At 54.6% G+C, this 25,999-nt stretch overlaps 6 protein-coding genes across 6 annotated transcripts; 3 read left to right on the top strand and 3 right to left on the bottom strand.

Annotated features, from left to right (window-relative positions):
• Window positions 1-1,674: 1,674 nt before the first annotated feature.
• J7T55_002748 (uncharacterized protein) lies at window positions 1,675-3,233 on the bottom strand (the record flags this gene model as incomplete). The annotated part of the gene is made up of 2 exons (XM_053137853.1): window positions 1,675-3,066; window positions 3,129-3,233. 2 exons carry the CDS (start codon window positions 3,231-3,233, stop codon window positions 1,675-1,677), a joined length of 1,497 nt encoding a protein of 498 aa, XP_052998617.1.
• Window positions 3,234-4,064: 831 nt separating this feature from the next.
• J7T55_002747 (uncharacterized protein) lies at window positions 4,065-5,310 on the top strand (the record flags this gene model as incomplete). Its single annotated transcript, XM_053137852.1, has 3 exons — window positions 4,065-4,862; window positions 4,916-5,030; window positions 5,111-5,310. 3 exons carry the CDS (start codon window positions 4,065-4,067, stop codon window positions 5,308-5,310), a joined length of 1,113 nt encoding a protein of 370 aa, XP_052998616.1.
• Window positions 5,311-7,132: 1,822 nt separating this feature from the next.
• J7T55_002746 (uncharacterized protein) lies at window positions 7,133-8,062 on the top strand (the record flags this gene model as incomplete). The annotated part of the gene is made up of 2 exons (XM_053137851.1): window positions 7,133-7,544; window positions 7,842-8,062. 2 exons carry the CDS (start codon window positions 7,133-7,135, stop codon window positions 8,060-8,062), a joined length of 633 nt encoding a protein of 210 aa, XP_052998615.1.
• Window positions 8,063-11,411: 3,349 nt separating this feature from the next.
• On the bottom strand, window positions 11,412-12,616 carry J7T55_002745 (uncharacterized protein; the record flags this gene model as incomplete). Its single annotated transcript, XM_053137850.1, has 2 exons — window positions 11,412-12,215; window positions 12,404-12,616. The coding sequence occupies 2 exons, from the start codon at window positions 12,614-12,616 to the stop codon at window positions 11,412-11,414; spliced, it is 1,017 nt and encodes a 338-aa protein (XP_052998614.1).
• A 491-nt stretch (window positions 12,617-13,107) lies between these two features.
• J7T55_002744 (uncharacterized protein) lies at window positions 13,108-13,431 on the top strand (the record flags this gene model as incomplete). Its single annotated transcript, XM_053137849.1, has 1 exon — window positions 13,108-13,431. One exon carries the CDS (start codon window positions 13,108-13,110, stop codon window positions 13,429-13,431), a length of 324 nt encoding a protein of 107 aa, XP_052998613.1.
• A 3,747-nt stretch (window positions 13,432-17,178) lies between these two features.
• Window positions 17,179-18,876, bottom strand: J7T55_002743 (polysaccharide synthase; the record flags this gene model as incomplete). The annotated part of the gene is made up of 4 exons (XM_053137848.1): window positions 17,179-17,358; window positions 17,420-17,714; window positions 17,780-18,595; window positions 18,728-18,876. 4 exons carry the CDS (start codon window positions 18,874-18,876, stop codon window positions 17,179-17,181), a joined length of 1,440 nt encoding a protein of 479 aa, XP_052998612.1.
• Between the last annotated feature and the right edge of the window lie 7,123 nt (window positions 18,877-25,999).

The following is a 25,999-nucleotide window of genomic DNA, read 5'->3' as shown; positions in this document are numbered from 1 at the left end:
CCCAAGCTCTCTCTAAGAGCTCCCCCATCCCGTCACTTCTCGTCACCTCTGCCATGCCATTGCCCAATTCCCCATGCTGGCGCCATGCCGGCGCATGAATAGCCAGGCGGCGAGCCGGCGACGCACGCGCCACACCTCGGCCAAGATAGCAAAGCAAGCAAGCAAGCAAGCATGTTTACAAGCAAGCACGTAGCTAGCCAGCCAGCCAGCCAGTCCTCGCGACGGCGCAGGAAAGAGGGACTCGTGCGCACGCATAGCATAGACGGAGGAGGGGCGCGGAGGCGGGGAGGGAGCATGGAATTCCTGACTCCCGTCCTCCATCCATCACCTCCCATTTCTCGCAGGCGCATAAGACAAGAAAAGAGACCATAGCGACGGACGAGCCCGAACAATGCCTCATCTGCGAGCCTCATCCCCCAATGCCTCATCCGCATGTGTGCATGGCCCGAGGAAGGGCAAAAGGGAAAAGGAAGCGCGTTCATTCAGTCCCGCCCCGCAGTTGGCGCCCGACCGCGCCAGACCGGGAAGAAACAAATTCATGCTCGTCCTGGTGTTCCTGACCTGTCGTCGTCCTTCCTCCCTTCCGCCTCGCCGGGGAGCCGTCGTGCATTGAGGCCGGGAAATGGACGTGGCGTTCGGCTCGCAGGGGTAAGCTTGACATTGCCCCCGGGCTTGATCGTCAAACCATTCGTCGCCGTGCTGCCGCCTGCTTCCTCTAACATGTGCCGGCCGGTGGGTGCCCAACTACACTTTACCAGCTCTAGCTCATAACGTCTTTTTTCTTCCTTGTCTCTCCCTTCTGAATGCACGGTTCATCCTGACCGCCGAATGCGACGGTTCCGAGATGCCCGCCTTGCGAGGCGGAAGTTTCTGGCTGAGTCACAGGGAGGGAACATTACGAGGTCATCGCGTATTGAGAATCCAAATTTTTTTTGGAGGCTATGTCTAGGCACGGCTAAATTCCATTGACGGGTGAATAGGGTTCGTGATGGGTTATACCGTCACGTCGGTACAGTTCACAGCCTCCAAGGTCTGCCCATGGACGCGGGTCGCCTGTTCATCTCGAGCAAACATACGCGCATATGTGACTCGTTCCTACCTTGTGTCAAACCCGTGCATCGTTGAAACAGACATCTAAGCCGGCCACAGGTTTCCCCGGGTTTCGTTACTCATGCTCTCTCTCTCTCTCTCTCACCGACTTCTCGTAAGCACCGACCCCGCGTGGCAAACACGGGCATGGTCCCCCGGCGCTGCCCGGACGCTGGGACGTCCCCCTCCGGTCGCAGCGAAAGCGAAGCCAGGCCCACCCGGACTTGGCCGACGGTTGAGATCTCCCGGTCACTCCGGGGAGACGGGGCTCTCTGTGGCACTAACGGCCACCATTGTCTACCCGTCAATGCATCTGGCAACCGACGGCGGAGCATTAATGATATTCCACCTCAAGGCCATTAGCCGCGTAATCTCCTGACTAGAACGCCTTCCCGACTATATGCCGAGCCATGTCTTTCCCATGCTGGACCGTGCTGTTGAGAATGGTCTCATGCTGGAGCAGCGACGACTCACGGCCGACCTGGAAGATACTGGAACGGCTCACGACGGCTTCGGTGGATACTCAGCGGCCCGTCTTGGACGAGGAATCATCCGAAACCTTGACCGATCGAAGAAAACCCCTCATCATAGCTTGATCGAAATGTTGTACGCATCCAGTGCCACAGCCACACTCGTCAGGACTGCGCTGTATGCAACCAGTATACCCACGCTTACGACGGGCCCAACGTCCAGTGTCGGAACCGTCATGTTGACCAGGCCTGTCAGAAGGTTGGCAATGAGGAAGACAGCCAGGCCGTTGCGGTTGTACGCGCGCAGTACTTTGGAAGTCGCGAACTCATACGCCTCCTTTTCTGCTTTGGCGTCGACTGCGTTGTAAAACGACGGGAATAACAATGTCTCGACGAGACAACAGGCCAGGAGCTGGACGGAGTTGAAGGAAACCACCCCCAAGACGTACGGCAGATTGGCGAGTCTGCGAGACACTGACAGTCCCGCCCCGTAGTTGTAGTCCGTGGACAGGAAGAACAGCAGCAGCCACACAAGACTCCACACAGCCATTGTCATGAGCAAAGTGGTCCTTTGCGCCGCTGCACTGGACCCACTCCGAGTGATGTTGCGAGGCAGGACGTACATGCCAGTGTCTTGGCCGGCCAGAAAGATGGCCAGGTATCCAAAAAAGCTGAAGACCCCTTCTCTATTCATGGACAGAAGATCGACCCGGGGAGCCGTGAGGATATAAACCTTGAGGCCAGTACTCTCCAGCAGAATCTGGTAGGTGACCCCCAGGATGAGGGCGAGGGCAGCATACGATGGGACAATCCTCAGCGCCGACTGGAACACGGCCACAAAGGGTGGCAAGAAGCCCAGCGTGAAGAAAAAGTTCCAATGCACGCCGTACTCGGTGACGTGTTCGGCGTAATCGAGTCCCTTGACGCTAAGCAGGCGGATGACACCCAGCACGAGGAGTGGTAAAGAATGGCGCATTGAGTACAGGAGCCGACGGGACAGTGGAGCTCCACGGCCTTCTGCGCGTTCTTTCAATACAGGCCTCGCAGCCACGACTCCGGCCGAAAAGACAAAGGCGCCGACACCAATGTCCATCAATGATGTGCCCCATGTCTCGACCTTGCCGAAGCGTCGGGGGAAAATGCGGAAGTCGACTGCGAGGATGGCTAGACACGTAATGATGAGCATAGACCCTCGGAAGATGGTCAGGAAAGGCTTTGTCGAGAGCACATCTAGGCCCGCCGCGGACCCCTTTGTCTTGCTGGCCTGCGCGGTAGGCGGGATCTTAGGCTTCTTTCTCCGGGCCACGAGATTTGGCGGGAAAGCGTAGACTAGCAGCGCGGGCGCGAGCAGCAGAACAATAAGGAGGATCGGGTTGTCGGAGTATAACGTGATTGCGAGCAGGACGGCCCCGACATTGAGGAAGTAGTCGACGATAAATCCGATAATCGTGTACGGCTTGAAGAAGGACTGGCGGCCCTGCAGAACGGACCACACCAGAGCACCGACCTAGAGCAGAGTTTCAGCTAGGACTGACGAGGTCTCCGTCATAGGAACGTAGATTGACTCACGGGTAAGACAGCCGTCACCGCTGCGATCTCGCTGACAGGCCCTCCTGTCAAGTTGGACACGAAGTCCTCCTTGAGCTGCTTGTAACTGGCGGTCGAGTTAGACATGCTGAATCCCGTTGCGTCTGAGGGTAGCAACGCGTAACAAAGAAAAGCGGAAAGCGGATGTCAGGATCAGGACTCTCGAAAGTCGAGGGGAAAGCATTGCGCTGCCAACACGTCGCGAAAAGATTCCAGAGAGGCCAGGCTGGCAAGGGAGGGAGAAATGACAGCTCTGCAGTAACGATTGCCTTCAGCCTCGCTCGAGCAAACAGTCGTCACAGGCCGGGGTGGGAGGGTCCAGCCCCAGGGCCAAGGGAGAGGCGAGCAACCAACCAGAGCCGGGCTCGCCGACCCCACCTACCGGGCCCATACCTCGGATTTGAACGTTGAGATATGATGTGCCATGTGGTTTACAATTTCTGCGTAGTGCGCTCTAGCACGGGTGAGGCGTTCAACAGATACCTTTGTTCTCATGATTTTACAGTTTCATCGCGGCTCAGGTCGCGCGCACAAATCGAAACATGGCTTGGACCACGCTGCTGGGAAAGCCTTTGTCTGGCGCGGGCTCACCAGTGCTTTGAGCCTACTCTACCTCTCCCTCTGCCTCTTCCTCCCGGGTGAAAGAGCACCCAAGAGCCAAACCGAGGCGCAAAACGAAAAAGGAGAAAGAAGAGATAAAAATGGAACGATGGCCGTCATCACTTGTGCCAGCGAGCCTCGCCATCCACTCTGTACTTTCGTACGTCGTGTGTTATCCACGTCCCAGACCCAGAATTCCAACGACATTCCATTTGCCAAAGTTGGCTCTTGCCAGTCACTCACCTTCCCCTCGAGATCACACGATCCCTTGGCCGTGAAACTCTTTTCTCTTTTGTATTACCCTGGACGCCTAGCGTCATGATCATGTCCACCCAAAATCGTGGCCGGCCCAGTCTCGAAATCAATACAGACTATGCAGGGCCAAGCGATATACGCCTCCGGTCAGCATTCCGCAAACATCGGAGTCCTTTGCCCTCCGCAACACCAAATACACCCAAGACTCTTCCCAGTCCCATCCAGCCTTCGACGCCTGCCTATGATGTGTCTATGAGGCAGCATGAGAGAGCCATGGTAGAGAGCTTAGAGGCCCGTGGTGGACTGTCCAGGTCGCTGTCTCCCGTCGCGGAGCAGTCGATGTCAACAAGGGTCAACCTGATGACCATGGATAGCCCAGTGCAGTCGAGAACAGCAGCACATCCCTTAACAGCTCCTAACACGCCGTTGATAGCCTCCCTATCACATGGGCGACAGAATATGGTACAGCAGACCAGGTCTATGCTGTTGTCTGGCATGTCTCCATCACAAGCCAGCAACGTTGGCGCTGTGTCCAACCGAAAGCTCTCAGCTCCAGCCGAGGCTATTCAGAGGCAACGGAGGCAGACCATGATGCTCCTCCAGCCAGACATGCTCCAGGCCTGGGGTCATGTATATCTTGGTGATCCCACCAAGGCGGACGTCCTCGTGGCCCCATCGGCCCTGCGCCGCCTGAGTGGCACTGAGCAGCCTGACAGCGCCGGAGAGGGCTACGGCCAGTCAGAACGCCTCTTCATCAGGGCCCGCGTGCGGCCCAAGGGCAAGGAGCGCAAGCCGTTCCTGATTGCGCGCAGCTTCAACCTGAACGAACTGAGGGCCACGCTCCCGTCTCCAGCCACGCCCGTGCGCTCACCACGCCGTCAGGCAGTGGCTCCTTTGTCCCCTGACACGATCAGCTCTCCGCGGCCATCAACACTGCCCTTAGCTCCGAGCCGGCGTCGGTCTACTGTGGCCTTGTCCAGTCCGATGTCGTCTCGATCCAGTCACCAACACAGGAGCGGTTCGAGAGAGGTGCCAATCCGTAAGTTCAGAATCGGTCATCTCCGGCCCACTGTTTGCCTGTATGCTCTGCTAACAAACGGTCATTCTAGATCTCCCTTATGCTCGGGCCTACCTGCCAGCATTAGCAGCTGTCATGCTATCAGGCCATGTCAAGACTGGCGACACGATAGACCTGCCCATGCCACATCCAGAAGCGTGGACTCAGACCGTAGCCTACGCATACACCGGCAGGGGTGAAGCGACCGAGGCAGTGAAGCAGAACATGTTACACCTGGGGGGACGGGTGTAGATAGATTGTGCGTCACTTTCTGATGATTGTAATGGTTGTAATGTTTGTAATGCACGGGATGATATGACGGACCTTTGATTTGCTTCTTCTATATGGATATATTTCTTCATACTGCTGAGTGCTCGCGCATTCTTCTTGGCAAATATATGGCCGCAACCAAAGGACATAAAATAGAGTAGAATAGAATAGACTGATACCACATCCAAGCGAATATGGTCTGCTTGACTCGAACTTGTTTTGACTCGTGCAAAGGGTAAAGCCGACTTAGCGACGAGATTCTCCGTTCAGCAGGGAATGGCCGAGGATATCTGATGGGACGACGAGCTGAATGGCCGCTGGCCCAAGCGACCTGGATCGTTTAAGATGTTGAGACGTAGAAGCAGCCTAGACTGAGGCTATCTGTTCTAGAGCAAACCGCTCAGAGAGAGAGAGAGAGGGTCGAGTCCAGATGGAGGTGAAAAGCGCGACGCGGGCTGTTGTTTGGTTTGTAGCTCCTTCCCTGTCTGCCACATGCAAGGGGAAGGAGCGGCCCGTCTGTAGTACGCGGCAGTTATGGCGTGGGCTCTCTGCCAGCCTTCAGACCAGCAAGTTAGACCAATTTAATCAGACCAGGACAGCCTCATATCACCCTGGGAAGCTCCATCAAAGCTGTCTCGAGCGTCGTATCTTGCCGAGCAACACCAGGCACATCACATGCATGGTATGGCAGCCGCTGTGACCTGCCGCGTGTGGCCTGGCCTCTGCCAACGAATAACGAAACCCGAGCAACAACGGAGATTTCCTCGTCGGACGGAGCTACTGCTACTCATGGGCGTCGGGCACCAATGCCAAACCTGCAGGCTAGCCAGCCGGTGATTAATAGACAAGCTCTCGTCGTCGTCGATACTCCTTCTGGCACCAGGGCTTGCGCTTGTTGCATCTGTGTGCTGTCTGTCTCGGCGGTCTAGAACCCAACAAAGCAAAGTCGACCATCAACACTCACCACCCCGTTTGCGGCCTCCAACAAATAAGGTTTCGCTCTCCTCTCCCATCAACAAACAAACACCCGCCACAGAGGCAACCTGCATTCAGCTACCGTGTGACGGCGAAGTTGTGAGTGAGTCAGTTCCCGCCCGAAATATGCCCAAGTACCCACCTGTTCCCGCAAGGCCCGCACCAAGGGGCCAGACCTTTTTTTTCCCTCCCGTCGTAGCTATCCAAATCTCCTAATAAGGTGCTGATCGGCACTGACTTCGACGACAGATATTCTTTTTTCTTCCACACAGATCTCTTGACCCCAGCATGCTGGCAACAGCACTTTTTCGACGGCCTCTTTCAGGATAAGAGCTCCGGGCTCGCCCAGCACGGCAAAACATTCACGCTTTCCTCGACCCTCCTTCTCAACGTCACGAACCGGACAGTTTCTTCCACAGGCTGGTGTCACTACGGTTTCCTTGGGAGTAGTCAAGGCTGTCGACTTGTTCGGTCAATAGACTTCTCGGCTGGGTCGGTAACACTGGCATCATCGACCGATATCCCATCGCGGCTTGGAAAGAACAGTCTACGACATCTTGCGTGCAGTCATCTGGCTCGAACGAAGGTGCCTCCTGCGACTTTGTCACCTCTCCTAAAAGCTTTGTGACAATTTGCAGCCTCAAGGAACAGGAAATCCTACAGCCTTGGTCACGAGATACAACGCCAACCAGGATATCACCCGCACACCAAAGGATTTCAACACGCCCTATTCAGATCGTGGACCACCGTCGACAATTTGCAGGGCATCCCCTACAGCAAATTTTTCATTGGAAAATACGGCCGTTAAGTCAACAGCAGCACAGCTACGATGGCGGCACAACCACTCATAATTCTCAATGGCTGGCCGGGAGTGGGAAAAGACACCGTTGCAGAGACCCTCAGCCTTCTGATCGGTGACAACAAAGCATCCTTGCTAGATTGGGGCAAAGGTCGAGGCGACAGCTTCCAGACTATACCCGACGATGACGAAGTGGCACAAAAGGCGCAACGAGACGCCTGCTTTGCTGATCAAGTCGAACACCCGTCCACATTCAGCAAGATGATCATATGCACAGACTGCCTGTCAGACACGCCGCTGGGGAGACGACTCGCACAGGATTTTGAGGTTGTCGCGAAGAGAACCAATCGGCTATTAATTCCCATATATCTGGAGTGTCAGGTCGAAGAAAACATGCGGAGGTTGCAGGAGGCGGAGAGAAGGGTTAGCCTGAAAGATAAGAGTAAGTTCTTGCCCTGTTTCTTATACGGCATATGTGTTTTTCTGTTCCAAGTATCCATTTGCAAGACATTCGACGAGTGCCTCATTCAAATAAGTGGTTTTACTTTACTCGTCCTTGGAGCTTTTGTTTCCATGGGGTGAGCTGCGACTATGGACTCGTACGTCGAAATGCCTATGGCCGTCGTCAGATAACAGAGCGTCTCGTGGATATCTTCTGCGAAGTAGCCTGTTGGGACGACAACATTTGACATTGACTATTCTCATTTCTTTCGTTTTGATGCTAATGTACTCTCAACAGTCCGAAGCCCTAACGAGGCCAAGACGGTCAGATCCGATGGAGGCAACCTCTTCATTTTCAAATCAAGGGAAGGCTTGAGCATCAATATTACGAAGATGCTACCGCATGAAGCCGCCCTGCAGATACTGTCATTTATCAGAGACTTGATCGATCATCACAACGAGGAGCTAGTCAACGAGGAGACGACGCCATTGGAGGCGAGCGAGCCGGCATGGGCTTGAGTGGCAATGGCATAGATGAAGTCCGTACAAGGCTGGATCCACGGAACGATGTCAGAGTATTCTACACATGAAATCCTCGCCTCTTGAAGAGGAGCGGCGCAAGCTAAAAGGGCGATGAGCATAAGAAGACGGCGTCTAGGAAGGAGGAAAAGGACGTTTTGATATGATACCCCGTCTGCTTTGGTATTCAGGAGATCTGGTTCGTGGAAATAAGGCTGGCAGTGCCATGCATACTTCTATTCTCTCTCTGAAGTTCACATGTTCTTGGCGCCACCAGAAGACAGTTGTACGACTCTGTCACCAATGCACCTAGCAGTAGTCACAGGATGTATCGAGACCAAGACACAGTGATACGGCCACGGTGCAGGCGGTTTCACGGGCCAGGCAAGCCTTGACTCCCCTACAATGATATCCTCGAGACGCAGTGCGTCCCTCCTGCAGTCTCCACATGCCAATATATATGAGGGAGAGCTCTGCCGCCAACCATTTCACATGTGGCGGTTCTTGCTACTAATCACTCCCATACCTATGACTCGCCAGCGACGGCCGCGGTCGCAGCGGGAAGGGATCAAGTTGCGGCTCTTTACGTATCAGAGGAGGAACACAGGTCGGGAGTGGGCGCATGTGGCTGACGTTCCATCCGCCCTCCCTCTCGACTCGCCAGGTCCGCCGGTTCGTGGGCTCTGCACTGATGATCTCTACTCGGGACCATCTCGGAGATCCCTGGAGCTGGATCTCGCTAGGTCCATGGCCCTGGGAGCTGGTCCCGGGAGTATGCTGTGAAAGGTTGTCTGAAGAGGCGAGGGAAAAAAATTCTCATGGTAAAGAAGCCCACCAGGCGGATGTATTGCATATCCTAGATTCGCGAGGCCTCTTTTTGTATGGTATTTTCTATCCATCGGCTGAATTCTTCTTTATTCAAATCCCGGACCCCGAGAGAACGACGCACACATCGGTGATCGACTCAGACGTTGCCATAGACTAGTTCGTAGTTCGTAGTCTGTTCGGGCACGCCGTGGCCGCTTTCCATGTTTATGACCGGCGCACACACACGCACAACACAGACACCGCAGAGAAGCATCAGTCAGATGAAATGGGTGTAAGATGATTTGCCAATTGCCCACCCTTTCCCCCCTTGCCTTGCAGGTGGCCTCCCACACACCACCAGCCCTTGGCTAGGCCCTTTCGTCCAAACTACTGCAGCTGTGTGCGTGAGAGTGTGTGCGCCTGTGTAGGAAAGAAGGTTCGGGTGGGCAAAAGGTAAAAAAGGGAAAAAGCAGAAAGGGCAAGGAGCCAGCCCACGCCCTCGGCAATCCAGTAGCTTGGGACGGGATCAGCACCGATGGTGTGTTACTCAACATTCCGCCCAGGTGCTTGCTTGCTTGATTCCTTTTCTTGCCTGCTTTTGTCCCCATCGTGAGGAAAACGACGCGGTGCAAGCCGGGCGGGACCCTCTGCGCCCCTCCCCCCTCCACATCGCCGAGCAATCGTCATTCTCCCCGATGCTGGGCCCTCCCGGGGGACGTCGGAGACCCGCAATCGCTGGTTGTCAGGTTCGGAGGTTTGACGACGATGATGACAGAGGAGGGCCCGCCGCATGGCCAGACGCACCCCTCCCTCCTCTGTTTTTCCCTCGCGCCTGGATGCGCCATCTGTCTGACGAGCCCACCAGATCGCAGACGGGTGGAGAAGGTGAGACACAGACACACATAAAAAAACAGCACCCACCACCACCACCACCATCACCATCACCACCACCAATGCAGGGCAAGGGCCGGGGTGGTTCATGGGTCGTGATGCAAGCAATACTGTGTGCATGCTTGACCTGCTAGGTACATAAGGTACTTTGCCTGATTCCTGACTGAAGCCATCGTCTGAGCGTACATATTCTATCCGTCGACGCCCCTCTCACCCCCCCTATCCAAGGTCTCGCTCGACCTACTCCCCGCCGTGGAGGCGGAGGGAAAAAGATACATGGCAGGTACTCGCAACGGAGCTAACCACGCCAACACGCCAAAGGAAGAGGACCCTTGTTTGCTTGCAACATTACACATGGTACATTGGCGATACCCATCGTGGGGTTCTTCTGTCATGGGCCAGGGGGGTGAGTGGGTGTTGGTGATGGATGTTTGGCGCAGGCCAAGGCATGCCAGAATTGGAAAGCCCCGGTAGTCTTATCACCTTGTCTTATGAGGAGGTGTGTTGAAGATCCGGCACTGAGGCCCGGGGTAGAGCCTTGTTGCCTTTTCCTGTCGTTGCTTGATGGGGGGAGTGGTCTTTTTTGGGCGGATCCGCCGCATCCCGCTACACATACACACACAATGCCAGTCAGACGTGTGTTGGAGAAGAGAAGGTGCGACGCTGATCATGACGGTAGTGACCAGCGTGTGCTTATTGGCGATATTACGTCTGTCCCTGTGGCTGTTTCTATCATTATAGCTTTGCTCTTTTCCTTTTCCTGGTAGTGGTGTTGTTGCCCGGTAGAAAGCACCGAGAAGCGGATGCAGGTTCCGCTGCACGTCTGGCCGCCGACATCCAAGTACCGTGGGAGAAAAAGCAAATAGAGCTGGGTTAGGTGGTTTCAGGATGCAGTTCGCATGAGTCCACGTTTGTGGCTACAGCGAGGCCGGCCTGCGTGGTGGTGTCGAGTTCATTTGCCTAGCTAGCAGAGCCGGCCCCAACTCGACCTCCGGACGCCGTCTTTGCTCATGTTAGCTCCTGATAGCTGCCCGCTGGTGGAAACGCGAGATGACCGTTGCGTTCTATTTTGCGCCGGCTCTGGCGAGGTCCAGATCCAATATCGATCGGCACCGTGCAGGAATAGCAACAGAGGAGACGATCCCGCTAATCTTGGTTTAGAAGGCGTTTCGGCCCGGGTTGACGGAAGGGAAAACAGCTAGGGAGCTTCTTTGGTTTTCAATGCAGCTGCAAATGCAGAATGCAGACCATGACTTCATCTGCTGCATTACTGCACAGCTGCACAGCTCACGCAGGCCAACGGTCCCGCAGTTGTGCCCATTGTACATAATTTAGTCTATGCATAGACTGATAGAATAGTATCCATTAGTGCCTGGGACCCGGGGCGCGGAAGACACGGCAGAGGCAGGAGGATCACGACATCAGACGGAGCTCCTCCGTTCCTGATGCAACGGCCTCATCTCGTTAATCCCATCGGCCAACACACACGCACTGCGCCCCGGTCGTGTTGCGACTGAGACATTTTCCCGGCCGCAGCAGGCAGTACAGTACATGGTACGAATGTGCTATGCATACCCGTTGCCCCGTTGAAACACACAAGGACGTGTGATCCGTTTGATCCAGGCTCGCTGTTTGTCGGTAGCGAAGGCGCTCAATTTGGAATCGAGCGGTTCCGCTTCTCCATCTTGATCATCGCCAACTCGTCTGCATCCGTGTCTGTGGGCACCGAGAGGTCCCCACACGCGAGCCAGGCAACCAGGGTTTTTGCTCTCCCAACGCATACAGTACGCAGCATTGAAATCCATATCCATGGCCCGCTGCCGTGCTGGGATGGCACGGTGCGAGTAATGCCGCCGACCTCGCAGATCTCGGGTGCTTGACGCTTGACAAGACAGGCCCAGGTCCAGGTCGAGCTCGAGGTCCATGTCGATGTCCATGTTGGTTGAGGTCCACGTCGAGGTCCAGGTCCAGGTCCAGGTCCGTTGTCCAGCCCCAGCCCCAGCCCACAACTGAAGGGCTCCGGCGATCGTCTGAGGTCGGTGGATCGGATCGGGGAGTGACCCAAGCTTGAGTTTTTATCCCGCTTCAGCTGTGCTGTCCCGTGCTTGGCCAGCCCCCGGCATCCTCTGAACTGCCGCCGCAGATCAGACAAGCGTTCTCGTCTCCCGGGTCTCTCGTAATTGCTGACCATTATGTTGCGGCCGCTGCTGCCAGACAATCGTCTCACGGACTCGGCACTTGCCAGAGGACGGCACCTCGTCCTTCTCCTCTGGAACGGCGACTTGTGCATCACATCATTGTCGTTCGATGGATGATGTGACCACCATGACTCGGCAGCGGCTTTGCCAGGAAGTGCATAGTAGGAGCGTAGCACCAGAGTCTTGTTCAGAGGCACTGCATCGTAGCATCGTTGCATCGACCTTTTAGACTTGCCGCTCCCAATGTCAAGGTCTGCCTGGCGAGATGAGATCGCCAAGCGTTGTTCTGTGGGGTCGCGTTTGGGAAGTGCTGACCTACTGACTCTCGTACCATGGCTCACAGTCTGGGAAATGACTCCGGCCATGGAAAGCCACCTGCTTACCTCGATTCGATCTCTCTCTCTCTTTGTCTCAACCCCGCAGCCGTGAATGTACATGGACGCACGCATCGTGAGAATGAAACGGCAGCCGTCCTCTCCAGCAGCTCAACGACGTCAGAGCCGATGCCAGTCATGACCAGTCCCGGGAGGCGCTGACTCTCGATCCATGTGGCCATCCGAGACACCCATTGGCCTTCTCCCGAGCCAGCCGCCGGCCACGCCTTGAGGGTCCCAACATGTCTCTGCTTACGGTGGCCATTCAATCCTCCGAACCACATCAGAGCTAAGGGATATCGAACCTGCAGTAGGCAAGGTGTGCCCTCCAGGCCCGGCACACAGCATTCCCGGTCCAGGCCAGCCAAGGCCCCCGTGTATATCCGCGCTGTTCTTCCTCGAGGAGCTACCTAGACGGTAGACTACGTACATCGTGTATTCCGCCGTCGACAATGGAGCACACATCTTCAAATCCCACCTTCCCGACCATGGCATTGGGCAGATGCAGGTCCAAGCCAAAGCAGTCAAGCGCGGGAGGGCTAGACATGCATGCTGGACTATGCAGAAGGTCCACCCAGTGTGGGACAGTCTGGCCCAGACTTCTCCAATGGGGGGTGGATCTATCGCCTGAGAGGGAAGCACTACAACCCCACACAGCAATGGAGCATGTGGGTTCCTCAAATTCTGGTCATTTACTGGTAACTGTTGGGTGCCGGGTGCTGGCACCACTCCCGGCAAGATCAAAGTGCCTGTTGGTTCTCTTGGGAAATCCAGCATGATCGATCATGAGGACGAGGAGGAGCCTGCTCAGGTGAGCCGAGGGGTGATGCCACTTTCTGTCGTGAAGGAGCTCCGGCCTGGCCTGACTCCAGCCGTCGTCACTCCTGCCAGCTCCAGCTCCAGCTCCGGCTCCAGAAAATCCTTGCGTGGATCACGACAGCGTCTCGGGCACCACCAGCAGGAACCCATCATCCCGAAGGGGGGTGTTCCCGGTCCAACAAGACAGCCAGCCATCCTGCTGGGTTACACCCAGAAAGCCCCAGCCAATCTTGAGATCGACGAGATGGATCTAGCAGCGATCCCCAGTCCAGCATCATAATTGGTTAGGCGCCTGTCGCGACAGCTGCGGAGCCCGGTGCTGAGGATCCTTTTCGTGCGGGAATCCACCACTCACCCCATGTATGTGGTGTACCAGCAGCACTGCAGTAATGCAATGCCAACAACATCCGACACCGAGGGAACTGTTGGAAAGGTTCCGCGCGATGGGAATAGCCAGCCATCCGGCCGTCTAGCCAGCCACAAGGGCGCGTGCCTCATCAAGCCAGAGAATCCTGAGACACAACTAGAGCAGGCGAGCGAGTTCCGGCGCTGGGGGGAACATGCACATTGCCAGTAAGACATTTGGATGGATGAGGCTCGGGTATCCTTGCGCCATCCCAAGACATTGTCTCGCCTTACGTGATGACTACCATCCATCCTTCCCAGGGCCATAAGATATCACCACCCTAGAGAGACTCGTGCCACCTGTGGGAGCCTCGTGATGTATCGGATTTTTATTCGTTTCTTATTTTGCATCCGAGTACGATCGGTTCTCCTGTCATTGCGTGTGGCAAGGAGAGAAAACTCGCCATGTACACCAAGAAAAGGATACATGAATTCCCATGACTGGTCCGACTTGGGTGCCTGTTTTGGGTGTCGGAAGTTCTCCAAGCGGCGAACTCAACCCGACCTTACAATTCCCGTCGCATCCACCATGCTCTAGTTGGGGCTGTCATAACCCGTCATAGCCTGTACGTCTTTTCCACTAGTATCAATGCATGCAATCGAGTGACAGGGAAAAAGTAAGTACAATGCAGCATTTGTTTTTCTCAACACTCTGTTGCCCCTCCCAATCCCAGATCGACGTACATGCGATTTGCACGCGAATGCTAAACTAACCAAAAAAGAAAGAAAAACGGCCGTGCCACGATCGATGATCCGCGAGTATCTACAAAGCCATTCTTTCTCTCCGAGAATGGAAAGAAGCTTACCTATTCGACAATCTCCGCATAACAAGGCAACAAGGAAAAAAAGCCACAGGAAGCAGAAGAGAAGGGTGTGACACTGGGCCAGAACGGCCGGGCGGCCATTCGCCAATCACGAGTGCATCCCAATGATCGTAATCTTGCATGTTGGATCCCACACTTGGAGGCTTGGAGGGGACATGGCATCTGCAGCAGCCATCGAGGGTACCACTCTTTACCCAGGTAGGCTCATGCGCCGCGCCCATGCCTTTCCGACCGCACACCCCTCCTCCCGCCCCCCCTTCCCTGCCTCCTCCCGTGCTCGTCTGATGGTGGCACGGACGAAAAAGTCATAGCGAGCAAAGCAATGCAAAGCAGCTCCAGGCCGTCTTGTCTTTTGTATCTTTCCTGTTGCTTGTTGGCCGTCTGGACTGTGCCATACCGAGATGTCAGACGCCGCCGTTGGTTGCTAGCCCGCCGTTGCGGCGGCAATCGTGGGCCCACGGACGATACTCCCGGATTGGAATTGTTTTGCAGATTGGTTTCAAAGATAGATATCAGATATCAGATATGTGATTCTCGTTGGTTATTTGTGTATATACGTATGTATGTGTGTGCGTGTACATGTGTGTGAACGCCTGTGGTCAGCAAAGACCTGCGATGGGACACCAGCTTGCGCAGAGGGAGGGGAGGGGCGTGAGGGTATCAAGGGAACATGAGGGCGAGGCTCTGGTACATTCACCACGTCCCGAGGATTTCGCGCCTTTCTTGCTCTGGACAGACAGGCGGCCGGAGGCGCACACTCCCACCCCAGGCAGGTAGGCATGTATTTATGTACATGTATAAGTGTGTGTACATCTCATACATACCCCAATTTTCAGATGTCAGAGAATGGCAAAGGAAAAAAAAGGCAACCCCACTAGGAACCCTCCTCTACAACCCACCACCCACCATCCTACCCAGCCAAGCCAGCCAGCCCTCCTGCGGGGAAACGTCATCGTGTCCGTCAAGTCAAGAGAGCCCTGCAGTGTGCGACAACCACCATCTTGCACAGGACTTATCCTGCTTCTCGTGTGGTGGATCTCTCGCCCGCCCGCAGTTCTGACATGTCAGACTGACTGCCTAGTGTTAACATAGACCGTCATCCATCATGGTGGTTGGCTAATAATCCAAGAACGAAAATCAACAAGACCTCCGGATGCGGCAGTGTGTGATGAACAGATAGGCAGATTGGCGACCAGCAAAGACGCCTCGGGCAAACACCGGCAACTCTTACTTGGCCTTCCCTCCATATAGGCGAGAAAGCATATACACATGCACATGTAGGAGGGTGACGCTCTTCTAGAATGTCTTGGGGTATGGGAGCACTGACGCTATCCCATCCAACCTAGCCCTGCTGATCCGGCCCCGGATTTTCCTAATCTTCTCTTTTTTTTTTCTCCTTACTTATTTTTGTTTTCCTATACCCTGCACTTTCTTTTTGCTTTTTTTCTTCGGGAGCGATCTGACAGCAGGAGCCCTGCGGCACGTCATTGGCGAATCGCAAGCCACCCAGATGTGGGAGGTCTGCGCTCCGTGGGGATCCGGTTGGGCGGGCGGGCTGATGTGCAGTCGTGCGCGTGAGGCGAGGTGTGAGTGTGTGTGTGTCTAATATGGGTGTGGGTGGGTGGATAGGTGCGTCGTTGACGTGTGATGTCTGCCTCTTGCGCCCTGCTGTGTAACAGGCCCACCCGGCCTCGTGCGGCGGGAGCTGGGATGATTCCAAGCCTTTTTGTGCGATTTCCTTTTTGCTGTGCGATCTGACTTGTCTCGAACCTTACCGAACTGGTGGGAGCCATGTGGTGTACCTTGTCACTTTGTTCTGTCTTTCGGTGGCTTGCGTTTCCCTTCTGCGCCATGTGCATCGTGCTTCACAATACGAGGCACATCTGACATTTCCCGTCGCCTACCCGGACGAATAGATTTCAGATATCTAGGCAACCTCAAAAATCTCCCATGTCATGTGGATGGACGGATTTGGAATTCGTGATTATACCCTCATGTCAGCTAAGGTCATAGATGAGACAAGGTTTCACAGTGTTCTTCTTTAGATTCAGGGATTAGGCAGTGAAATGTATTTCGTTTCCAGTATTTCGATGTCTAATCTTCTGCCAGCCACAGTATGCCGCCAAGTACGCATCTCTATGTTTGTCTTGCAGAGAAAAGCACAGTGCCGCGCCAAGTCTTCTGGTGCGCTAAATGCCAGTACGGAGTTCAACGAGGAAATCAATAGGTCCAACCTGCGCCGGTAAACCCGACAAAGCCTCCTCCCAAGAATCAGAAAATCATCTTGTTTTGTCCCCTCCTTTGCCCTTGATCCCATTTTGATCCTTAGCTGGTGAGTCGTACACCGGCGGTCCACCTTCTGGACCGCCATCGTAGGACGTCTGAATGCCTTTTGTTTTCCCTTCTGGCCCAGACTTTTGAAAGTGGGAGAAAAGCCGACAAGAGGGCGGAAACAAGAACCGCAAAAATCGTAGAAAACCATCCCAAACATGTACAAAGGCCTCCGAAGGCTCGCCCATCCTAGCTTGGCAGGATCAAGCTCCGCCTTTCAAACCGGCGTACCCGCAGACTGTAGCAGTGGTCGCGGAGAGTGCTGTCGAACCTCAAAACCGCCAACGCCGTAGTAGTAGTGTTTCTTGTTCTCATGGCCGTGAAATCATCAAGTCATTCCATCTCGCCGCGCGCGCAAAGGCTGAAAATCTGCCAGCCTGTCGCGCAGATGTTGCATCGGCTCAAGAAATTCTCCCGAGTCATATATGGACCACATAGGGAACCATAAAATATGACACCGGTTCCGCTCAGTCGACGTCGTGCATCACGGGCTTCTCGTATCGAGACGGGAGTGTCATGCGGCGTTGAGTGACGTAGCGCACAAGCTCGCCTTTCCCGTTTGGTGTGCTCATACTCAGGCTCCGCTGAGGGCGCATGAGACGCTGCCGGTCGTGGACGTCTCCATCTGCCCGGCTACCCCACGATGTCTGCGATACCACGGGTTAGATGTTGGTCTTACTGAATACGTAAAGGAAGGATGGTACATACCATGTTGAGGGTGGCGAGGGCATAAAGCTTGATGAGACCATGAAAGTAGCCAAACAGGATCGAGACCGGAAGGAATATGATGTCGCTTGGGTTCCGCATGAAGAGCCCCACAAGCTTGACGACCTTGGTAAATCCGAATACGAAGATGATTTGGGCCCAGAAGGCATAATTGCGGCTCGTAGCGTCCCAATTTTCGGTTGCCTTCCACAAAGAGAAAATGATAAAAGGATCCATCACAAATGCCAGAGATGTGAAAGTGGCAATGTGCAGTGCATACGTGCACCAGAGTTGTTGACTGTGAACAGAGAAATTAGTACGTCATCCTGCAGAAGCGCAACTAGAGTCCTGGCGCTGACTTACCGCCACACATATCGCTCAACCACAAGACTAGTCCAGTTACTTCGCCAGTTGCTTCTTGCCCATCGGGAGCACTGGTATAGGAACTTCATCCCATTTTCCAAAGTCGTCTCGAGCTCGCATTCACGCTCGTACTGGATCCAAGTCTTCCATTGGTGGCTGACAAGCCATCGAGTCACAAAGTTGTCGTCGTCGGCGTTCAGGATATAGTGGCGCCACTTTTCACGCTGGAAACCGTCGAGAAACTCAGCGCTTTGCAAAATTTCGGACCTATAGGCCCCGGTACGTCCGGACATGCAAGACGTGCCTCCGTCCATGTTGTGGGTAGCGGAGATCTCGAAGTTGCGCCGCTCGATGTAGGCAGCTCCGAGCCAGTTGAAAATCCGTGTACTCAAATCGGCATTCCATTCACGGCGAACCCGCTGGCAGGTCCCCACGCCACCAATCTTGGGATCTTCGAAAGGCGCCAGGAGCCACGGCATCATGGTCTTGGGCCACTCGACATCATCATCAGCCATGATTGTAATGCGAGTCCGGACGTGTGGCAGCGCAGCGCAGACTTGCAGGCGCTTATTTGCAATTTGCGTAAAAAGAACCCGAACCCGAGGGTGGCCCAGCGAGTCGGCAAGCTTTTTCAGGGCATCATGCTTGGCGGCGGTTGTGATAAGGATGAGTTCGTACGGGTTGCAAGCCAGGATACTCTTCAGGGACGGGCGAAGCTCTTCCATCCGGTTGTGAATTGTAGGGATCACCACGGTCACATCATTCGGGGTGAAACTTGGCTTCTCTGGAATGGGTTTCGACTTGTAGGTCCAGTGGCTGTAGCAGTGGACGAGCAGACGCACATATCGGTGTAACCTGGACCCTTATCAGTAAAGGTAATGCAAGGAGGCGCCACAGCCCGTGGCCGGAGCTATAGCATTGATTATTCCCGGAGCAACAAAGACTTACCAGCAAACGGCGAAGACCCAAGCCCAGAGAGTGGTTGAGTGCCAGTATGATGAGAAGTTGAAAGCACCAACGGAGCTCCACAGAGAAGCCGTCAATGGAATCATGATGTGGTTATCAAGAGAGACACTTGGCGCGGTCGAGTTCGCCATCTCTGATAGGTGCTGGTGATCACAGCAGGGTTGCTCCAACAAATCTTTCGAACGTGAAGCTGGAGGCAAGGGCGATTTGTGTAAAATTCCAGTGGGGTTCGTTCCAACCAGGCCTGGCTGGAGAGGCCGCAGGAATAATCACCCGGGAAATGGGCAGTTCAAGATTGATAGAGCTGTTTGGTTGGGAGCTTATGCACAAAGTCCCTGTTTGTCTCGAAGGCCTTTCTCCTTCTACGGCAATTTTGTGATTGCAGACAAGAACGCTCGGTCTTGTGGCTTTAAGGATCTCAACGCGGTGTTCTCACACCTGAGAAAGCTGGCACAGATGACGGATTGGGGGGTGGTGGCGACTCGAGCGCTTCGGCAGGACGGATACCCACGGAGTTGCAGGACTGCGTTCAAGAAACTGTCCACGGCACTTGTGCTTGTACAGAGAGCTGTGACCTTTTCTCAGTGAGGCAGACAGAGCTGGCTCATCTACACCCTCGAAGCCTTTTTCCTCTTTGGAGGTGGAAAATCAATTGGTGTGCAACGAACGACTTCGGATGAAGGACTGGGCATCGAGCACCACTATAGCCCCTGACAGCAACCGGTGGAGGAGAGGGTAATGTACAAGTAGGAGATGGGAGAGCAGAACGTTATGACAAATCCATGGTACAGACCAATTGGGCCCAAAGAGCAAAGATAGAAAATAAAAAAATAGGTTGGAAAAGCAAAACGTTCTCGATTTGACATGGGAAGCGGATGGGGACAGAAGAGATATATAGTCAGTGGTGACAGACGGGAGATGGACGGCCGAGGAGACTTCCTGGGGTTTGTTACCAGAGCGGGCACGATTGCAGGGACATGGACAGATTTGATCCGGGCTTGCAGTGAGGAGAAGCGCCATAACAAGGAAGTAGTGTGAACGATGTGTTTACGAGGGATAGACATGTCCACAACTGGGGCAATACGCGGCCAAGGTCCAGAGTACAATTTGTCGATGCAGCGTCGAGACTGTGCAGAGGAAAAAAAAGGCGCGAGAAACAGAGGGGACCAGTAGGGATGGTACGTACAGTGCTGATCCAGCAATGCTTGCAGAGGCTTGCAAGGGGGGCTTCTCTAGACTCCTTCTGGCCTAGGGGTCCTCCCTGAGGGTGTGGGTGGCAGTGGTGAGGGGTGTCATTCCAAGATCCACCAGGCCTGCTTTAAGGTCCCATGGGGGCCATCACAACCTCGATGCGGTTGGGTGGTGAGAGGGGCGTGTATCATGAGAACGCACAGTGAGAGGCGGCAGGGTACATGAGCTTGACAAAGGACTTGTGTGAGCGAGGTAGGTGGAGACAACTGAGCTTCAAGGATAGGGATTCTCCTGTACAGCTGTATATGGGGCGATGACCAGCCCCCTGAATCCCGGCCTACCACCTCGTTCGCTCAGCGAGATGCGGAGTCAAACATCCACTTGTTGGAAAGGCCCAGACACCGGAGAATGGGACGGATTTGACACTTCATTCGCTGCTAAGCTTGGTCGTGCATCTCGAGCCTCAGGAAACGCAGCTTATGATGTGATACATGCCCCAAACACGGGCACTGGAGAGGCACAACAAGCATACCAGCCCCAGTTCAATGTGGATTCAGTCCCTGCCGGCCGCCAAGGCTCATGCCATCGAGCTCAGGCCGACATGGATTAGCAGGCCACTGCTTTGTGCCGAAGGGGCTCTCTACGCAACGCTGCCAGTTCAAAGACAATAAATAGCAAGTGCCCGTTTTGATCTCGAGCTCAAGCTTGCCTGGCAGCAGTGTGAGTGGGTAAAGGGCGTGTCTGTGAGGCACCTGTCTTCACAATCACAAAATAGGTGGTCGAGGCTGCCCCATATGCATAGGCTCTGCCATCATTTGTGAGCTTCGGCTTCTGGGGACAAAAGCCATCCAGCCGGGGGCAAGCAGATGCAGGGTAGCTGTCAGATCGCCAGGGTGTCTAGCTAGGAACTTTTGTTGTTAGCAGGACGTACTCAGAGCTGGACTGGCTCGTGCTGGCGTAACAGGCCACTCGTGAGATGATTTCGGCGGCAGGGAGCCGGGGGTATCGAAAGCTGGAGATAGCACCACGAATGAGCTTTGCCTGCTTGGTATTCTGAGATGCGAGCCGAGAAAGGCACCTTCTTGACTTAGACAAGCTCGGTGGTTGTAGGCGACATCTGCTGGCGTTTGTCACAGAAGATCATTGAATGATGCGGGAGGAATTTGGGCGGTTATTTCCAAGGTTGTGACTGCTCACCAACGGAACCATGGAATGATACTACTGTCGGAATCCCCACAACTAATAGTAGACTGGCCCACTTTGGTCTGGGACGAGTTCATGGGTGGTGATAGGTGACGCTTCGAGGACCCTTGATGGGCACTGCAGAAGCGCGGACGCAGCGAAAATAAAGGTACCTTGGTGAGTCGAGACGAGACTCACTGAAAAGGAAGGTGGGGATACCAGGACTGTGCTGCATGTGAATTACTGTGTAACAGCCCGCCTTTTCCAGTGTTCGCGGCTGAGTGAGCGAGGCGGCTGAATGACGGACATTCGATCTAGGGCTGGAGTTGGAAAAGCATTGCCTCTGCGCGGAGCCAGATTTGCTTTTCCTCCAGATCGTGTCCGAAGATGGGAGGGCCTACCGTTGGGACGAACGGATCTCATGCTGGCCCAGCGCACGGCCCCGAGAAGATCCTGGAGTCCCCTACAGTACACCGACAAAAGTACTCAGCAGGTACTTTGGGGGCCGTCACTACCATAGTAGTGTGTAGATCCCCCGATCATGGTCATGAAGCGGCTGCAACATCAGTCACGAAGAAAGCCCCAGAGCAAGACCTCGTTAATCGGCCGATGTGAGGTGTGCCGAATGCAGCAGAACAGAACAGAGCAGAGCCAGGCAGAGCAGGGCAGAGCAGAGCAGAGCAAGACGTCCTTTGCCTTGCCATGAGTCCGCACTGAGCATTGAGGCGAAGCACGCCTCTCATGATTATTTGTGTGGTTCAGACCTGGCACGTACGCGACGGCGATGCAGGTACGGCATCAGTACCAATGGGACAGCTCCCAGGGCCAACTCCAGATTCGAGATGTCAGGTCTCGGCTCGAAGCTGGTTGAGGAAACCCTACGGCTCATCCAAGCCCGTATTTCCGCTGCAGAGTCGGTCATAATAAGACTCAGCATGTGACATGTAATTAATGTGCCCAGGAAGCAGTGTTGTTATCGCCGTTGCCAATATCGCTACGAATCGAGATGGATCCAACCACTGGAGTGCCAAATTTCGTAGACTGTGCCTCTGGTGATACATCATTCTTGCTCGGTAAATGTGTACAAGCATGCTGTATGTGTGTGATTATTGCCCCATTCTTGTCGGCTTGTCGGTCCAGAGACACACACACACACACACGCACACGCACGGAATTTGTTGATGCGTTAACCATCTCTTCGTTACCAGAGAGAGTGAACCATGGTATGCCGTCGACGAGATTGTGGCTTGCCGCCACTACCGGCACGAGCACAAAGGTGTCTCAACGCACAGACACAACGGCGGGCTGTACAAGACTCGAACGTCCTTGCTGATTACTCACAATGCAATGTGATTGTCATGATAGGCACGCGCTGACGGTCTATTGAGCAGGCCCGGCCGGCGTACAGGGGCAGTCCCATGACTTTACAGGAGAGGCTGGCTGTGCGCGGCTGTCATGCTACTGCTGTAAGCCTCGTGATGTGACGGTAATCGGGCGGAGGTTCCTAGGCGACGCAAGCCTGAGCTGTCGTGACCAGAGCAATACACAGCAATAACTGTCGTGACGTCTTGGCACGTCGTCCACAGCCCCCAGCCTACTTGGCCGCCGAGGCCATTGGCAAAGTTCCATCAGGCTGGACTGAGACGTCTCAATCCCTGCCCGGATCCGGACGGATGCCTCGGGCATGTCCATGTGTTGACGTGATGCACAATTCGAACTTGGTAGTGTCTGACGGCCATGAAGGAATTGACCTGCTGTCCGCGAACCGGGATGAAGGGTCGCAATGTTCTGATGACTTGAATTGGAGATCGACTCGATCAACGCCTTCTCTCTTAGTATAGACTAACTAGTCTAGCAGCTGGCTACGGATGGTTCATCAGCAAATGCAGCCACACATTCTTCGAATACAGCTAGCGAGGATGCTGGAGATGCAGCTCTCCCGTTTTGGCAATCGGAGCAGATCTCAAGCAGGGTAGATCCTTACAGCCATGGTCATGGTAGCTTGCTGCGCAGTGCGTACCACCTAGGGTACCACAGTATAGTATCAAAGTACTCCGTTGCTTGATCCAGGGTGCACAGTTCGCACCCCACGGAGTTGCCATAGACGTATACGTCCCGCCAACGTCCACATCAACTGTCCGTTGGTTCCAGCGATGGATTTCGATGATGTATGGTCAGGGTGGAGGACATTCTGGATCGAGAGTGGCCGGGGCTAAGACAGGTGGACTTGGCCATTGCATGACATGACATTTTTCGAAGGCGAAGTCGAAGAGGGAGACGTTGGGTACAGCGCACGTCAAGACGGGGTATCGGCAAGCTCAAGCTCAACTGATGCTGGGACTGGGACTGGGACTGGGACTGGGAGGAGGATGGCTCCGCCTGTCGAGACGGGGGGCTCATCATGAATTGATCATCATCATCATTCAATTGTCTGTGGGCCTCTGTGGGGTCACCAGCATCACCAGCAAACGGGAAAGACAACATCAAAGTGTGCTCGGGCCAGCTAGACGCTCCTGCTCCCGACTGCTTGCCTGCCCGCCTGCCCGCCTGGAAATACTGTTACCGTTACTGTTACTGTAGGTACCTAGTCTACCTCGCTTCATACGAGGTGAGAGCGGGTGGTCTACACAGTAGGTACGTCTGGTCGCGAACCTCACTCACACCTGCCCAGGCAATTCTCTGGCTGCGCGCCTGCCTGCCTGCCTTGCGTTGTCGTGCCTGCCACCCACCCACACGCATTCACACAATCAGTATCTTGCTGCACATCGTTCACCCACCATAGGCTTCATCGTCACCATCACCATCACCACCACCGCCACCACCACTACCTCCTGCTCCTTGCAGTAAACTGTATGTGCCGGCATCCAGCACAGCCAATGGTAGGCACGTGGCACTCGAGTCGAGCCACTTCCCAATTTTCAGACGACGCTTCCACGGACTGTTCGCTGCTCTCGTGCCCAGATGCGAGTCATTCACTCCGATCTGTGTCCGCCCACTCATACAGCCACACTTCATTATACACCTGTTGGTACACCTGTTGGCCCTGTCCAGCTTGTGTCGTATGCATTATTATCAATGATCAATGCAGTCCAGCGGCAGATTCGCCTGCCAAGCTGCCTGGCGCTCAACCCCGTCCGCCACCCTACATCCGTTGGAAGCGAAGCCGAGGTTCCAGCCCAGCCCAATCGTCTCGTTGTCTGCGGCTGAAGACTGCATCATAATATCCTGAAGCTGCCGTTCCCTTGTCCGGCAGCTGTCGCCAGCTTTTGTCTTTCGACAAAACCGCCACACTACAATAATGCTCCCTTGGCAGTAGCCATTCTGCACGAAGCGCGTTGGCGATGGCTTCCACCAATCGCCCTGGCCATCAATCCCCGAGAGCGTTCGATCGGAGCAGGGCAACAAATACCGTCTCTGCCTATAGAATCGAAACTGCCCCCCTTCCCCCCAAAGACGGCCCATCAGCTGTGAGAATCAAGCCGTCTGCGGGCTTGACAACCAGCTTCGAGCCTCGTGATGCCGGCAGGACCTGCACAGGAATACCAGCCTGCACATCATGATTTAGGATCGCCGACTCTGCCGCCTGTCTCGCCGGGACTCACATCTGGGAACCTGGCATGAGGAGATCTCCAGGTCTGCAAATGATGAGCCATCAGCCGTTTATATTCCTTAGCCGCTGAGCCCCTAATGTGTGGCAAAGTCGGGTCACTGATCTCTGTACAGGCTGACGACTCGCAGACGTCCACCGTCACTCAACAGGGTGTCGTTCCTCGGCAACGGCGTTGGTGAATGCCTATCTGTATCTGCGACAGGTCATCCGTTGTGCAACATTGAGTAATGGACGTTGCATCTTTGTAACCACATCTCTGTAACCATGCAAGAACAAAAGAGATCGCTTGTACTTACCCTACTGTAGAACGGAAGATGCCGCCCAGTCGGACCCTATCGGTGGCCAGGTGCGGACCTCTAAACTTCATGGCGCCGGCCCTCTGGAGTCTGTTCGCCAGCGCACTCTCGACATTACTTTGATCGACAACCAATAATTGCCTTTCTTTACACCTCCGACCTCGACCCATGGGGTATTTTCGATGGTCTAAAATTGCGACGAAACGAAACAGACGTTGCACTTCTCATCTGCGCCGTGAGGCTGCGGAGCACAACCGCGCCTCGCGCACATCGGATATTGGAAATTCCTGGATTGTGAGCATGGTAGATCCAACACATGTGACCGCGTTCATTCACTCGAGCCAGCTCAGCAGTGTCTTTCCGACATGAAGGCTCTGACTCTCTCGACACTGTCAGGGAGCGATTGCTAAAGCCGGCCCTCGAAAGCTCCTCACAAGTCTTATCTTTATGCATCTGAGCTCACAAGGTCTCCACGATTTAGGCGCTGCGGCCCTAGTCATTATCCGGAACTATTTGTCTCCACCCGTATGCACAAGAGAAAAAAATTGTGCAGCAAAGTACCTCGCATGTACTGTACCACAAAACCTCGTCACTTGTCCTATCACCCTATCTCGGAAGACGAGAACAAATGGGCAAGGCAAAGTGCAGGCTAGTCTGTTGTGTCTTTTCTTCCATTTTGCCGTCACTGCATTTCTACGCGCGCAAAGCTCCGGAACCCGATATAGCGAGCCTAGCATCCAGCCCGTCCCAAGCTACGACTCTTGGGAACAAGTGTGCGAATTTTGGCAAGAGTGATCATCTCTAGCTGCCCACCACCTCCATCTCTGCAGCTGCATCTCCAGGTGCAATGGAACCAAGCAAGCGTAATCCACAGGCGGGAGACAAGGGACGGGGAATGCGCGATGGCATATCCGTCCTGGAATAATGTAGCAGCGCGTTGAAGCGAACCTCCACTCTGGTAAGGATTGAAATCCA

The sequence above is a fragment of the Diaporthe amygdali genome, assembly GCF_026229845.1.
Source record: "Diaporthe amygdali strain CAA958 chromosome Unknown NODE_3_length_2959817_cov_65_330692, whole genome shotgun sequence".
NCBI classification, from domain to species: domain Eukaryota; kingdom Fungi; phylum Ascomycota; class Sordariomycetes; order Diaporthales; family Diaporthaceae; genus Diaporthe; species Diaporthe amygdali.
Note: the sequence above shows the minus strand (reverse complement) of the source record. Positions and strands in the feature narration are given on the sequence as shown.